At 44.4% G+C, this 17,140-nt stretch overlaps 1 protein-coding gene across 3 annotated transcripts in view; it reads right to left on the reverse strand.

The window, feature by feature from the left end:
- Positions 1 to 837: 837 nt before the first annotated feature.
- The window catches only part of LOC129828727 (nascent polypeptide-associated complex subunit alpha, muscle-specific form-like), a 68,614-nt gene continuing 52,311 nt past the window's right edge, over positions 838 to 17,140 (reverse strand). For all 3 annotated transcript variants that reach the window (XM_055889890.1, XM_055889892.1, XM_055889889.1), the window contains 2 exons: positions 11,938 to 12,070; positions 838 to 10,477 (listed from right to left, as the gene is read on the reverse strand). In XM_055889890.1, the coding sequence (XP_055745865.1) occupies positions 4,109 to 10,477; positions 11,938 to 12,070 (6,502 nt within the window). In that variant the 3' untranslated portion in view covers positions 838 to 4,108. The remainder of the gene's footprint in view (positions 10,478 to 11,937; positions 12,071 to 17,140) is intronic.

The following is a 17,140-nucleotide window of genomic DNA, read 5'->3' on the forward strand; positions in this document are numbered from 1 at the left end:
GTGTCTTATTGCAATCAGGATGCATGATTCTGAATATTTTTATTCTGTACAGGCTTCCTTTTCACTCTGTCATTTAGGTTGGTATTGTTGAGTAACTGCAATGTTGTTAACCCATCCTCTCCGGCAACTGAGTTAGGAAGGACGCCTGTAACTTTGTAGTGGGTGGGTGTATTAATACACCGTCCAAAGTGTAATTGATAACGTCACCATCAAAGAGATATTCAACATCTGCATTAATAAAATACCCGTCTACCAATAGGTGCCCTTTGCGAGGCATTGGAAAAGCTCCCTGGTCTTTGTGGTTGAAATGCAGTGCTCGACTGAGGGACCTAACAGATAATTAATTGTATGTGTGGGGTACAGAGACAAGGGAGTCCTTAAAAAAAACTCAGGTGTAACACTATTGCACACAGTTTTGTACTCTTGAACTTATTTAGGATTGCCATAACAAAGGGGTTGAATACTTGACTTGAGACATTTAAGATTTTCATTTCTAATTAATACAAATTAATAACTCTAAAAACAATTCCACTGACATAAGATATTATGTGTAGGCCAATGACACAAAATCAAATTGTAATCCATTTTTAATTCAACTTGAAACAATGTGGGAAAAAGTCAAGGGGTGTGAATACTTTCTGAAGGCACAGTGAGGATGAGTAGAGTGCAATTTTACTTGTAATTCCATGACGGTATGAACATATGAGAATGATATTTTAGAAGATCAAAGTGAGGAATACAGTTGTTTTAGTTATACCTCAAAATGACTGACAGTAGATTAGTGAAAGCGAACCACTGGAGATGGATGCATGGACAAACGAAGCATGAAACCAAATGTACAACTCAAACACCTTTTTATCTAGTCCAGCAAAAATACAGCGCCATCACCTTAAGACATTATTGGGATTAACACATAAATCAGTTATTTAATTTCCAATATACAAAATCAAAAACTATAAATATCCACAGTAAAGAAGAATAAAACATGTTCAAGTTTGATATTTGGTGGGTTGCTTAATTTAGGTCTACTGTATGTATTTACCTATAGGGATTTCTTAAATAACAATATAAAACATGAATTATAACTTTTTGCATTTACAAATGATGAATACGTGAAATAACCATGATAAAAATAACACTGTGCTAAAATGTGTCTTCTTTCTATTGACGTAGACAAATGGAGGTCAAGCTATTGCTGAAGTACAGAAGTGTCACACCAAGAAAACAACACATCTTCCTGAAACAAAATATCAACATAATCTGAGAACTAAAAATAATACATGGCAGACAAGCCATTTCTATAACAGTGGGATAAACACTATCAGTCAAAAGCTTTAGAACACCTCATTTCAAGGGTTTTTCTTTATTTTTACTATTTTCTACATTGTAGAATAATAGTGAAGACATCAAAACTATGAAATAACACATATGGAATCATGTAGTAACCAAAAAAGTGTGAAACAAATCAAAATATATTTTATATTTGAGATTCTTCAAATAGCCACCCTTTGCACACTCTTGGCATTCTCTCAGCCATTGTCAAATTGCTGCAAAGAAACCACCACTAAAGGACACCAATAAGAAGAAGACTTGCTTGGGCCAAGAAACACAAGCAATGGAAATTAGACCGGTGGAAATTTGTCCTTTGGAGATTTTTGGTTCCAACCGCTGTATCTTTGTGAGTGAACGGACGATCTCAGCATGTGTATTTCCCACCATGAATCATGGAGGAGGTGGTGAGATGGTGCTTTGCTGGTGACACGGTCTGTGATTTATTTAGAACTCAAGGCACACTTAACCAGTATGGCTACCACAGCATTCTGCAGCGATACACCATCCGATCTGGCTTGGGCTTTGTGGGACTATCATTTATTTTTCAACAGGACAATGACCCAACACACCTCCAGGCTGTGTAAGGCCTATTTTACCAAGAAGGAGAGTGATGGCGTGCTGCATCAGATGACCTGGACTCCACAATCCCCCGACCTCAACCAAATTGAGATGGTTTGGGATGAGTCGGACAGCAGAGTGAAAGAAAAGCAGCCAACAAGTGCTCAGTATATGTGGAAACTCCTTCAAGACTGTTGGAAAAACATTCCAGGTGACGCTGGTTGAGAGAATGCCAAGAGTATGCAAAGGGTGGCTATTTGAAGAATCTCAAATAGAAAATATATTTTGATTTGTTTAACACTTTTTTGGTTACTGCATGATTCCATATGTGTTATTTCATAGTTTTGATGTCTTCACTATTATTTTACAATGTAGAAAATAGTACAAATAAAGAAAAACCCTTGAATGAGTAGGTGTTCTAAAGCTTTTCACCGGTAGTATATACTGAACAAAAATATGAGCGCAATATGTAAAGTGTTGGTCCCATGTTTCATGAACTGAAATAAAAGATCCCAGGATTTTTCCATACGCACTAAAAGCATATCTCAAATTTTGTGCACAAATTTGTTTCAATGTATTTATTTAAATGTCCTTATATGAAATGTAACTCAGTAAAATCTGTGAAATGGTTGCATGTTGCGTTTATATTCTTGTTCAGTGTATTCATTACTGATCATACAAAGATATGAAAAGTAGAAGCATTTTCTTCAACAGTTCTCATATGGCCACCAGGGGTCAGTATACGGCAAAATAGTCCAAATAAAAGGCAAACACTACCATAAAGCACAGGAAAAACATATCCAGCCAACATTAGATACAACGTGTGGCTCCATGTCGCATCATTCCTGGGATCTGCTCTCAAACAGCAAACCCCCTTCCAAAATAGCTGACCAATGACACGTCTTCCAAGGGTTCATATCTTCAGTTGTTAATGCCCATACAGTTCAGCACACAGAGGGTCACAGTAACGTGCATGCATAGTCTTAGTTAAAGAAGTTTCGGAAACAAATGCTAATTCAGAGAAAAAAAACAAGGTGAAAAGGCTCAACAAGAATTTTGCTAAATGTAAACGCTACAGGCAGCTACAGCATGCAATAAGCAGGTAATGACCACACCAGACCAGTACACTTTAACGGGAAACAAATAAGATAAGGACTGGATCCGAGTTACAACATAACGAAACAGGTGTAAATATCTCACACGCATTGCAACGGAAAAACCCCCTCCTTTGTCAACTCAGACAGTATTTGAAAGTTAAACAAAGCTACCATAACATCAGTTATAAAGCTACATCTCTGAAAATAAATATCCCCAGAATCTAAAAACAAAAAGACATTAAAAGAGAACTCGTCGGAATAACAACCCATGATGGGAAGCGGGGTGGTTTTTATAGCAGGAAGACGGAGGAGAGTCGGGAACATGGAGGGAAGTTGTGCATTAAGACACACAAATCCACTAATCTGGTGCCTCGAACAAACGACCAGATCTACAAGATAACTGGAGAAGAGTAACATGTGACGGACCCCAACATGACAACGTGCGCTGACCTGCACCAAATCCATATCTAGAAAGCTCCCTTTCTCACTCTTCCTACAGTACATGTGTCTGTGCAATGGCCAGAGAACTGAGGCTTCACCTGTTGTCAACGCATTACTCTTCATCTGATAAATAAGGCACCTGATCACAAAGTCACAAACTCCTTGATTGCGACATTGATGAATATAGGCTATAGTTCCAAGAGAATGTCCAGTGAAACCTGAGCTGTGCTGCAGTCAGAGAACATCATTATTTATTTTGTAGCAACATGGTGCCGATGTTTTCATGCCATTAAACCTCACTATTTTTCAAACCGTGGAATAGACACTATGGAATATAAAAAACTTGGACAAACAAAGGTGGAGGACCTGGCATGCTGTAGTCTGAATAACTGATCAACTCTGCATCAAACCCCAAAATAAAATGGCTTACATGTTTACAATGCAGATTTACCCTTATAATAAGATCTCCAGGCCAGTTAGACAACACTAAACTAGACAAAAACAGTATTTTTCCTCTTTCTTCAGCATGTCGATCTCCTTCCAAACGATAATTCACCAACACCGCTTGGGAAGAACACACAAAAATAGATACTACCAGTCCTTTCTATTATATTCCAGACAAAACAAAACAACTAAATGTCGTCAGATTGGCTGTTACAGTCCATGTCTGCACACAAGCTTCATTTCTGTAGGGATGTCCTGGTGCGCTTGGCTGGAGTCTGTGGGCTCTCCTGGCTTCTCTTTGTGGCACCTTTAGGAGCTCCACTTTGAGCAGGTTCACTGGCTCTCTTTATGGCAGACTTAGGGCTTGTACTAACAGTATGTGTAGGCTCCAGAGCTCTCTTTGTGGCACTCTTAGGAGTTCCACTCTGAGCAGGTTCATTTGCTTTCTTAGTGGCAGGCTTAGGGCTTGCACTCTGAGGGATGGAGGGGGGTGGATCGGCCTCCATCTTCCTCTGTGACCTAGTGAGAACCTGGTCAGGAGAACCTGGTGTTTTGACGTCCATGTTCTGTTGAGGAGTCTCTGCAGCACTTTCAGCGCCATTGCTCTCAGTACCTTTACTTTCAGTGACTTTAGTCTCAAAGACTCTACTTTGAGAGGGTCTCTTTGTTTGACCTGCTTTTGTTGCCATAGTCTTATCCACCCCTGCCTTCTCTGCTCCAACCTGCTGCTTGTTAAAGTCAGTCTTGGGGACGGTGGCAGGAGCAGGGGTGTTTTTCTGTGCTTTTGGAGTCATCACTCTTTGGGGAGACCTCTGTGGTGATGCACTCTCTTTCCTACCGAGATCCCGTAAGGTTCTACTGCTGCCGCTAGTCTTGACTGATCTCTCCAGGACAGCAGCTTTTACTGGAGACTTTCTACTAGGAGATGGCTGTGCTCGCTCTGTTTTTACTACACTTGTCTCCTTTACACCTTTATCACCAGAAACTGATAATTTCTGCCTCTGGGCAATGGCCGGTTTCAATTTTGACGGTTTTGCCAATTTTTTCTTTGGGGGTTTAGAGGGTTTGACTTTGGAAGCTTCAAGCTCTTTTCTTGGGGCCCCTTTCGGATTCTTGGAGCTCTGTTGACCTTGCATCTTCTCCCTTATATTGGAGTACTTCCTCAGGATCCGGGCGCTGGCTGGGTTCTTGGCCTTCGCTGAGGCCTTCTGGCCGTCGGCTGGTTGTGCCTGTGCCTCTGCAGAGGAAACATAGGCTTTGGTGGAGATCCGAGTGGCTGTAGTCAGCTCTCTCTTTTCCTTCCCTTTGGGCATACTTGTACTGACCTCCTGCTCCAGGGCTTTAGCAATCAGCTTCTGACTCTTAGGGTTGCTCTTCACAGGGGAAGCCATGGCAAACTTCTTCAAGTGTTTCTTCAAGCGCTCAGCTTGAAGGCTAGGGAAGACCCCTTGAGATGGCCTTTGGGACATACCGGGGAAGAGCAGCTGGGTCTCAGAGGGAAGACGTGTGTTCACCTTCTTTACGATGACCAGGGATTGGGTTTCTGTTGACTCCATGTACCAGTGGCAAATGCTGGCTAGGTCCAAATCGTTCTTGAAAAGCATTTGAACTAGCGAGTACCTCTGATGATCCGAAGACTTGGGCTTGCGGACCCTGCGCTTACTCTTCCATATCGCTGCCTGTCTGTCTGCCTTATTTTTGTGTCTTGGCGTTGGATGTCCCTCTTTGTCCATCTGGACCCAGCCTCTTTGCATCTTATCGAACATGGTGTTCAGAGAGGAGATTTTCTGTTGGTTTTCCTCTACATCCAGTAACTCCAGGAACTTGTGTCGAGTCTGTACTGGAAGCTCCAGCTTGGGCAGGAGGAAAGGAGTGACTGAGCTGGAGGGAAGAGGGGAACTGACCAGCAAAGGTGATTCCCTCAATGGAGACTTGATGATCCTCTCTGGTTTGAACCTGATTGGTGATGGAAGTCTCACTGGGGATTTCAGCCTAATGGGAGATGCCACTTCACTCCATTTCTCAGCTGTGATTGGCGCACTGGTCGAGGGTATGGGCGACCTCTGGACTCTCAAAGCTGACTTCCTGTTCTCCACTGGGGTCGGTGGGGTTGCCGGGGTAATGGACTGGCTGGCCACGTCAGTTTTACTACTCTCACTCCTCAATGGCATTCGCCCAGGTTTGTCTGAAGTACTGCTGACGGAAGACCTACTGGAATCTTCAGATGAAGTTTTGTTATCCATTGAAGTTGGTGCCGCTGCCTTCTTCAGCAAAGTCAATTTGCTTGATTCCCCTTCCTTTTTGAGAGTTCTTTTACTTCTTAGTGGACTACTTTGTGTGTGGGCCTCGCTCTTTTTAATGCGTGTACCCTCTGTGAGAGCAGAATCCTCACTGCTAACTTGCTGATTCTCAACAATTTCAACTTCCTTTGCTACCATCATTGACGATCTGAGCTTTGGTCTAGTTTGCCCCCTAGTTTCCTCTGCTGTTTTCTCTGTCTCGCTGGGTTTTGAATTTGGAGCTGGCTGAGCTTTTTGAACTTTAAGCTCTGCAGAGCTCTGGGTGACTGCACTGTTCTGATGAGATGAAGGGAAGAGATGGGAGACAATAGGAAGAAGAGGAGAGGCAATGGGGAGGGGAGGGTTGAGCTCAGTGGAGGGGAGTGGGAGGGAGGTAGACGGTTCTGGGGCAACAATGAAAATAACAGCCCCTTCAACAGAAGGGGAGGCGTCAGGGACGAGAGGGGAGGCGTCAGGGACGGGAGGGGAGGCGACACGGACGGGAGGGGAGGCGACAGGGACGGGAGGGGAGGCGACAGGGACGGGAGGGGAGGCGACAGGGACGGGAGGGGAGGCGACAGGGACGAGAGGGGAGGCGACAGGGACGAGAGGGGAGGCGACAGGGACGAGAGGGGAGGCGACAGGGACGAGAGGGGAGGCGACAGGGACGAGAGGGGAGGCGACAGGGACGAGAGGGGAGGCGACAGGGACGAGAGGGGAGGCGACAGGGACGAGAGGGGAGGCGACAGGGACGAGAGGGGAGGCGACAGGGACGAGAGGGGAGGCGACAGGGACGAGAGGGGAGGCGACAGGGACGAGAGGGGAGGCGACAGGGACGAGAGGGGAGGCGACAGGGACGAGAGGGGAGGCGACAGGGACGAGAGGGGAGGCGACAGGGACGAGAGGGGAGGCGACAGGGACGAGAGGGGAGGCGACAGGGACGAGAGGGGAGGCGACAGGGACGAGAGGGGACGCGACAGGGACGAGAGGGGACGCGACAGGGACGAGAGGGGACGCGACAGGGACGAGAGGGGACGCGACAGGGACGAGAGGGGACGCGACAGGGACGAGAGGGGACGCGACAGGGACGAGAGGGGACGCGACAGGGACGAGAGGGGACGCGACAGGGACGAGAGGGGACGCGACAGGGACGAGAGGGGACGCGACAGGGACGAGAGGGGACGCGACAGGGACGAGAGGGGACGCGACAGGGACGAGAGGGGACGCGACAGGGACGAGAGGGGACGCGACAGGGACGAGAGGGGACGCGACAGGGACGAGAGGGGAGGCGACAGGGACGAGAGGGGACGCGACAGGGACGAGAGGGGACGCGACAGGGACGAGAGGGGACGCGACAGGGACGAGAGGGGACGCGACAGGGACGAGAGGGGACGCGACAGGGACGAGAGGGGACGCGACAGGGACGAGAGGGGACGCGACAGGGACGAGAGGGGACGCGACAGGGACGAGAGGGGACGCGACAGGGACGAGAGGGGACGCGACAGGGACGAGAGGGGACGCGACAGGGACGAGAGGGGACGCGACAGGGACGAGAGGGGACGCGACAGGGACGAGAGGGGAGGCGACAGGGTCGAGATGGGAGGCGACAGGGACGAGAGGGGAGGCGACAGGGACGAGAGGGGAGGCGACAGGGGAGGCGACAGGGACGAGAGGGGAGGCGACAGGGGCGAGAGGGGAGGCGACAGGGGCGAGAGGGGAGGCGACAGGGGCGAGAGGGGAGGCGACAGGGGCGAGAGGGGAGGCGACAGGGGCGAGAGGGGAGGCGACAGGGGCGAGAGGGGAGGCGACAGGGGCGAGAGGGGAGGCGACAGGGGCGAGAGGGGAGGCGACAGGGGCGAGAGGGGAGGCAACAGCTGCTGCCTGTTGCAGTCTGGCAGATCTGAGGGGTTGTCTGGACTCAGGGCTCCTGGAGGAGTTGACTGGTGTGTCTGGGACTTGAGGAGTGTCAGGAATGCTCTGGCTTGCTGCTATAGGGGAAATAGGGGTCCTTGTGTCAGACATAATCTGGCTTGCTTCAGCAGGGGTCTGTGTGTCAGGCAGGTTCTGATTGATTTTAGCTTTAGGGGTTCTTTTGGGCCGTATGGACACAGGGCTTTTGATCACTTCGGCTGAAGGGAGAGAGACTTGAGGAACCTCTGGCATGTTCTCAGAATATTTCTCACATTGTTTCAGGGAGGCCTTGGTGAGGCGCTTCGACGAAGGGCTTTTGACGCTTTCCCCAGCAGGGATCGGGGTGAGAGCAGTCTCATGTGACACTTGTGGAATCTCAGACGCGTTCTCAGAAGGGTTCTCAGTCTGTTTCAGAGACGCCTTAGTGGGGCGTTTAGTCTTAGTAGGAGTAGACTCTGGGGTAGTTCTGGCTGGCCGTTCACGCAAACATCTGTCAGAATGTCCAATAGGTCTACCATTCACATATCCACATATAATCATACTCTCTGTATCAATCACTGCAGCTTCCTTCACCCTTGAAGGAATCACCCGTGCTGGAATACCCTGTTTTTCAGAATGCCTGAGAGGCAATTCTTTCTCAACTGCCTTACTGACCTTTTTAGAGGACGGATCAACATGTGTCTTTTTCTCTTCAGGCACATTGTCGCCATCGCCTGGAGCCAAGTCTGGTTCAACCTCGCCCGTTTCCTGCACCTCTATCCTTTCACTCTCCACGGGAACCTCCATGCCAGCTTTTGCTTCTCCTCCAGAGCCCTCAGACGGTTTCTGGTCAACTGAAATTTGCGGTTCCAGAGGCATTGCCTGCTCTTTGTCAACTGCACCTGCACTCACTACCTCTTTGTCTTCATTGCTCTCCAGGGAAGGGGTCAGTGATGCAGATTCCTGTTGGGTTTCAGAGACAACTTTCTGGCCCTTTGGCACACTCTGCAGCATATCCTGGACAAGCTCAGCTTCGTCTGATGTCTTATCCTGTGATAAGTTTACATCTTTCCCCATCACCACCTGCTCTGGGTTTTCACTTAAAACTATGTAATTGTGTTTACTGTTTACACCCTGATCTGCCGTCTCGACCACAGTCTGAGCTAGATTATCCTCTGGTGCTATGCTCCGCCTTGGCTGCTCCGAGTTCGTCCCTGTACTCTGCTCGTTATCCACTGGGGGACTCTGTGGAGGAGGTGGAGGGGCAGTCTGCTCTTTGCACTGACTCTGGTCTGTCTGACTAGTCTCAACGTTCAGTGCCATCCCACTGGCTGATGCTGCTGCAGCCTCCACATCCCCAGCCACCTCACTTTCAGCTGGAAGCTCGGAAGGAGTTTTCTGACTGACCGTCTCCACAAAACCTCCAACAAAAGGCATATCCACAAGAGGTACTCCCTCAGGCTTGCCAATCACCTGTTTAGGGGTGACCAGAGTGATGAGCTCTGGCATTGGAGTGGGACAGTTGCCACTATCATTGCGGGCAGACGTCTTGGCTAATGTACGGACAGTCTTCAGCTCCCACATTTCCTCCACATACATGTGACCTCGGGTGCTTTTCCTGGCGTTGCGTCGAGGGAGCAGACGGTGCTGTCGATCCCGGAAACACTCTGTGATTGGTTTGTCGATGTAGACGATGTCGCAGTGGCCGAGATCAGGGTCGGTTACAAACCGACACACTGAGGAAGTGTCCCTAGGCCGATGGTAGGAAGACCCCTTTATGGTCTTCCTTGCTGTCCCGGGGGAAACCGGGGGTATGTTGTTGGGGATCTTTTCAGGTGGACTTTGTTTGACCAGCGTGTCTTTGGTATGTTCAATGGAGCCTCTTTGTCTTGTTGAGCGATCAGCATGATCGTGCCTTTTCACAGAGGAGCCTTGTCCAGCACTGTAAGTATCTGCTCTGGTTGAGGAGTCAGAAATGCCCTGCATTTCTTCCAAAGTACCGGCACCAGCAGGAAGAGAGGTGGTGAGCACACAGGATAGCTTCTTACCATCAGCCAGGCTGCTGGACTTCAAGATTTTGATCTTTAGCGGAGCATGGTCACTAAGACGTTTACTCACACTGTCATCTGCGCTTCTGAACAGTGTTGCCAAAGCCTTAGACTCCCCTGGGCCAGGTTGACGTAGATCCAAGGCCGGCCCAGCGGCCCCAGACACATTTCGGAACACAGCAGTCTGCTCTGGGGTTACCAAACTTTCTTTCCCCTCCGTCGATCCTTTTGGAGTGGAAGCCAGGGGAAGTTTCTGACCAGTCCTCCCCCTCTCTGGGGACTGAAGGCAAGGTGCAGCGCTAGGACCCTGGAGGGCTCCGTGCTCCACTGAGCAAGAGGGTTTGGAGGCAGGAGCTAGCGAAGTGCTGGAGGAGGATATAGCCTTGACCTAGAACAAGAACCACCATGGGGTTATTCAACACCTCAGTTTAGTTATTACATAGACAAAACCAGAGCCCTGTATAGAGTTTTGCAATTGAGGTTTATGAAATTGTTGAATTTACATTACACAACAACCATAGAATTAGGAATTAGAATACTAGAATGAACATGAACCTTATGACAGTATAAAAGGGCATCCATTTTGGTATGGAAGCTGGTCAGCCAGTGCTGTGATAAGATGGTGTAAAATATTATTTGCACATTACCTTTGCTAGCTAGCCAGACAGTTGTAGTGGAATGATTCCAAATGTTTTCAAATTAACAGCCAATATGCCAACATTCCATACAAACAACGCAATCAATCCACAACCAGACACTGTCTGAAATCAGTTGATGACAGGACTTAGACAAGTTGTAATTCCGACAAGTACTGATATTGTATCTTATAATGAGACACAGCATTCCAAGAAAACAAACGTCTAGACATTTATTGTCTGTTTACATATATTTTAGTGCAGGGATCATCAACTAGATTCAGCCGTGGGACGATTTTTTCTTGAGTGGATGGTCAAGGGATCGGACCATAATTACAAATAATTTGCAGACTGCCCGCAAGAAGCCCAAACATGTATAATATTTGACTAAAACATAATCATTTCAAACCTTGCTTGCATTTGTATACAATCAAATATCTCTCTACGATGCGTGGGCATACTTTGGAACAGATTTCCAAAATTAAAATCCCTTGGAGCTGATTTGCCAGTGTTTTTATAGATGTATCCAGCGATAACACAAAATGAATTTTTTTTATTTTTTTTATTTTTTATTTTTTTAAATCACTGCCATTTGGCAGTTTTAGAGGCCATTTAGACAAACTAAATATTGGTACATAATTGTTATAACCTGTATAAACTGTATTCGTAATTATAGAACAATATTTTCGGGTGACAATTTCTGAAATATTAAAAGCCTTTAATTTCCTGTATAAGTAAAAGCAGGAAATGCATCACCTAAGCCTCTATTGCCATTCATTCAAATTAGACTGGTTTGGACTTCTCCATGACGAAAATGGCTCCCACTATTGTACCATTCTGGAACTTTGAGGGTTTATGTCATAGAGATCCTATTAAATTACTAGAGGTTATGACTACAACAGTCTATGGCCGCCATGTAATGTTAATGAGGCTCTAACATGGGGAATATTTCATTAATACTATGTAACTGAATGACTAGAACAGTATTGAAAAAGTTGGCCCAACTCTCTATATACATGGCTCTGGACAAAACAATCACTCGACAGTACGTCAGTCTCTTTTACTTCCTCTGCTGTGATGTACGGTATCTTCTTGTTTACATATGTATGTATCCTCTGTTGTGTGTGATTTGCGATTTACTTTCAGGGAAAATAACTTTCTATAAAATGTTACCGAATTGAAAATGCACAAAGAACGTAATGCCTATACAGACCTCTGTGTGTAGGAAGCCCAGAGCGTCGACAATCTGCCTCTGGTGGTGCAGACAGAGCTTGGTCATAAACTCCTCCAGCGTAGAGGTGGACTGCAGGTCCCTGGCATTTTCTGTAGTCAGCTCCAGACATTCACTGCAAGACAAACAGGACACGGATGTTTATATTGTTGTCATGAATATACACGTACAAAATGTCCAAAAGCATATGAATTCATTCAGACTCAAGTTAAAACATATGAAGACCATACCACATGGATTATAATGAGAGTTATAGCTATAGGTAGGGTGGGGCGGTATACCTTGTATCCCGGGTTATTTTGAAATACCCACAGTATGATTTCAATACTGTACAATATATTCTTTTACATTTTTAAATGTGGATATTTCTACTTTTTCCAATAAATACCTGCAGTCAACTTACTGACTTTATTGTCCCCATGGGGAAATTTTGTTGCTGTGTCATGTACACGTTTAAAGTGCCGTTTAAATAAACAAATTGACAATACAACTTTCATAACAATTACATACTAATAAAAAAAAGACTAGCCTGCTGGCCTTACTGGGCCGATAGATACATTAGCCCAAGCTATTTAGGAGGGATTACACACCTGGCACAAATGTTTTTCCTGCCGAGGGGTGCCCTATATCTGCGCCCAGAGGGGAGTAGTTCACTAGCTTACAGATAAGGCATATTGCATTCTTTATTTCAGCAGTTAGATCATTTTTCCATTATGAAGCTTACCGGTAGTTCACCAAAACAGCTGACTGAGCCAGTCATGTGTTTGTTTACAAAGCAGCAAACAGAAGCTTCATGAGGTGAGCGATTCCACTGCAGTGCAATTTAGAGAGGTGATCAAGTTAGAAATTCACTACTCATGTTTGCCAGCTATACATCTTAGAACTATTAAGTAACTAACTAAGATGTGCCAAATACATTCTCTCCAGCTGTGTATTTGGTTTGCTAATTTGCTAGCCAAGTGACTAACTTGCAACATCAAGCTTCTTGAATGTTGTTAACAGAAGAGACATTCCCCTCCTGGATTAAGATCCCTGCTGTGTAATATTGTTGTGTGTGCAGCAAACTGAGTAACCCTTTGAAAAATATGCATCACTTCATGAGCTGGGTTGTCTGTCCTTGCAATTAGTTTGCATGCGCTCCTTAGCATTTACCTAGCATCCGCTACGGGAATTCCTTAGCATTTACCTAGCATCCGCTACGGGAATTCCTTAGCATTTACCTAGCATCCGCTACGGGAATTCCTTAGCATTTACCTAGCATCCGCTACGGGAATTCCTTAGCATTTACCTAGCATCCGCTACGGGAATTCCTTAGCATTTACCTAGCATCCGCTACGGGAATTCCTTAGCATTTACCTAGCATCCGCTACGGGAATTCCTTAGCATTTACCTAGCATCCGCTACGGGAATTCCTTAGCATTTACCTAGCATCCGCTACGGGAATTCCTTAGCATTTACCTAGCATCCGCTACGGGAATTCCTTAGCATTTACCTAGCATCCGCTACGGGAATTCCTTAGCATTTACCTAGCATCCGCTACGGGAATTCCTTAGCATTTACCTAGCATCCGCTACGGGAATTCCTTAGCATTTACCTAGCATCCGCTACGGGAATTCCTTAGCATTTACCTAGCATCCGCTACGGGAATTCCTTAGCATTTACCTAGCATCCGCTACGGGAATTCCTTAGCATTTACCTAGCATCTGCTATGGGAATTCCTTATTATTTGTTAAATTACATTTTTTGGATCTTCTTTTTGTTTAAAAAAAAAAATAGCACCCCTTGTATGCACCACCGGTAATACGGTGTAACCAACGATGGCACTGGCATGATATGAAGGTATGAACATCTGAATAACGCCCAACCCTAGCTGTAGGTACTTAATGCATTTATCCTGCTGTATGACAGCTTAAGGCAAATCACTTTCCCCATGAAGATGAATAAAGTATTCACAGCATCCATCTAAATGAATTGTTTTCTATAGTTCAGAAATAAATATCATAAAAATGCAACATACTGGGCTGAGCTACATGCTAAGAGAAAAATGATATGGAGATAAATGTGAAGGGGAAAACATGGGATGGGATACATGGGATAAACATGGGATACATGGGATACATGGGATAAACATGGGATAAACATGGGATGGGATAAACATGGGATGGGATGGGATAAACATGGGATAAACATGGGATGGGATAAACATGGGATGGGATACATGGGATAAACATGGGGAACAGTAACTGATCCATAATTGAATCATGTTTGTTTTTTATAAATCCTAAACGTATTGATTTCACTTGTCCATGTCAGAATTTCCATCAGTTCAGGATATCCTCACATTCGATCAAATCTATAGAATGAACATGGCTCCATTACAACAAAGAAGCAGTGGTTATCAAAGCCCGTCTGATGGTACATCTTGGTGACACCATTCCCAAGTAATTATTTCATATGAGGCTTGAGGCTTATTATCCACATTGCTGGTGTAAAATGTTCACATGTTGATACTATTGACACGCCATACAGCAACAAGAGTTAAGGCTGAAATATTGTTCTAGCTATGTAAAAATATAACTTAATATCAACCCAATGAATGACTGAGTCAGACAATATGACCTTTATTACCAGCCATGGTTTCTAATTGTGTGGGAGGAATGAGAAGCTCATGAGCAGTGTTAAATATGTCTTTAGCAAAATATGAGTATTCACAGAGTTGGCCTAACGAGACATTTGACAGCGATGAGTAGGAGCGTATAATTAGATAAACAGTATTTAATTCAATTCATATTTAATCTATTAATTTTATGAAGCAACAAAATAAAATCGAGCCCATTACAAAATTGTGAAAAATCCAATGCTAAGTGTTTGTTTGAAAAAGACGACAGAGAACATTACATTTTCACAAAATTTATTAGAAGAATAGGTGATTTTGAAAAGTGATTATTTCGTCCAGTGAATTTGACCTGTTACATTGATAGAACTAATCTCTTTTTCAAAATGGCATTTTTTTCCTTACAGGATACATTGAGTAAATTCTTACACAAAGACAATCATTGGTGCCCCAGGTTCAATGCAACATAAACAAAAATGAGATCATATCACCCACTTCAGTTCAGAGATTATAAAAGGGGCGTATAAGAAGCAGTCATATTTTATGAGTAAAGTTGTCAAATCAAAATTGCATTAACAAAAAATTTAAATTTACCAGTGCAACCAAAATAACTTAGTGATCATTAAGTTCTCTACTACAAAGACACTTGACCATAGCCAAGTTCTAATACAGTACCCCCCAAAAAACATGCATAAATAAATTACAGTAGAAGAAACAAAGTCTGCCAAACTGTGCAAATGGCAATTATTTAAACGAGGTCCAGTTAGGTTTGTGTGTACCTGTTATCTGAGCATCTGAATACATTAACCATTGAGACTAATGAATCCGAGGCATTTATATGAAACCGAATTGCTTATAGCCCACTTAAGCTGGAAATATAACGTAGGAAATATTTTTTATTAAATTCTTTTGAAAAGCCTCAGTGCTTTATGTTTGAAGTGTATTGTTCCAAGCATTGCAATTCAACACAATTAGTCCACAGTATAGGGTTGAAAAGAGCCGCTTTCAACTGTTTTAAAAGGAATAACTTGCTATGACAGACTCCATATAGAACAGTCTTAATCTACAAACCGTAGAGCTGTTAAACCAAAAATAAGCAGCAACATGTAGACTACCAAAACAAGCTCTAAATCCAGTGGGTTTAGAGAGAGGGAATAGGAATGACTGCTCAAAGAGAACATTAACTAAATAAATCTTCCCAACAAAAGGAATCGCAAGTCAGAATCTCTTCATCTGTTCAATCCATACATATACGGAAAGACCACTTTTTAATATATTTTTTTTTACGATACCTTGCACTCAGAAGGTTCAACTAACGAGGTGTCCAGCTACATCAGTTTATAAATTAGGCCTACCAAAATGCACAGATTCTTTTTCTTCAGGACTCACATTGTCCACAGATGCTCAGAGAGTAGGTTCCAATGTATTCTGTTAAACAGTAGTTCATTATCAACAGAGTGTGATAACTATGGTGTCTGAGGCACTGTGAGTAGGAGAGATTAATTGTTTGGCGTCTTACCTGAACGGAGTTTACATTGACATTCATTGTGTTTTTAAAAATAACGAAGCAATAAACAATGCAGAGATTCAATTGGATGTTTTTTTTTGGCTCAATTGCAGGATCAGCTTCAGTCAAAGAACCCCCCCCCCCCCCAAAAAAAATCCACATGCAACTAAAAAGCTCAACTGAAACAGACACTGTTTAGCCTAAATTAGTATCTGCCCCATTTTTTGGTGATTGTTGTATTTTTTCAGACAGGATTTTAAGTTGCTGCTATGTCTAAATGTGTAGACAGTACCTGAAGGAGTGAGGGGTGTGTTTTGTCCCTGAGGGCTTCTATGTCTCGCTCTCTCCACTTTTCTTTCAACATTGTGAGTTAAGATCTGACCACAATAATCTGAATATGTGTACATGACAAGTAACACGTTTGTGTTTTCTCAACAAAAAGGAGTGGACGGGGGAGACGAGCAGAAATAGAGCAAGAGACAACAGTAGCAAGAATAACAGAAGGGAAAGATATTTCACAAACGCATACAAAAACAGATGGAAAAACAGATGGAAATGCACCCCCCCCCCCCCCCTTTTTTTTACCTTATAATACATAGAGGGAGTAAAATTTATTTAGCAAACATTAAGAACACATGATATGTATGAGTTAATTACACACATCTTAAGTAGGTCATCAGATCATGGCCGGTTGACTAAGAATTCAAGTCTCAAAGGTTGTCTGTGACAATAATTTGCCTTGCATACACCAGTGTTTTCAACCAACCCTTCACCTACAGGATCAAACCAATTCCACTTCACATATCCAACAACAGTGCCTTGAATCCACACCGCCAATAATTCAAAATCTCATTCCTTCACACATTGCCCAAAATATAAAAGGTATTTTAAAGTGAAAAATGTAAAAAGAATATTGAAGATAATCTGGATCTGATAAAAGCTAAATATAACTATGTATCAATAAGTAACAAACACACACACACACACACACACACACACACACAGGTACGTTCAAAAGTTTGGGGCCACCTTGTGTTTGAAAAGAAAAGCAAATGTTTTGTCCA

Source organism: Salvelinus fontinalis, chromosome 30 (genome assembly GCF_029448725.1).
Source record: "Salvelinus fontinalis isolate EN_2023a chromosome 30, ASM2944872v1, whole genome shotgun sequence".
Classification (NCBI taxonomy): domain Eukaryota; kingdom Metazoa; phylum Chordata; class Actinopteri; order Salmoniformes; family Salmonidae; genus Salvelinus; species Salvelinus fontinalis.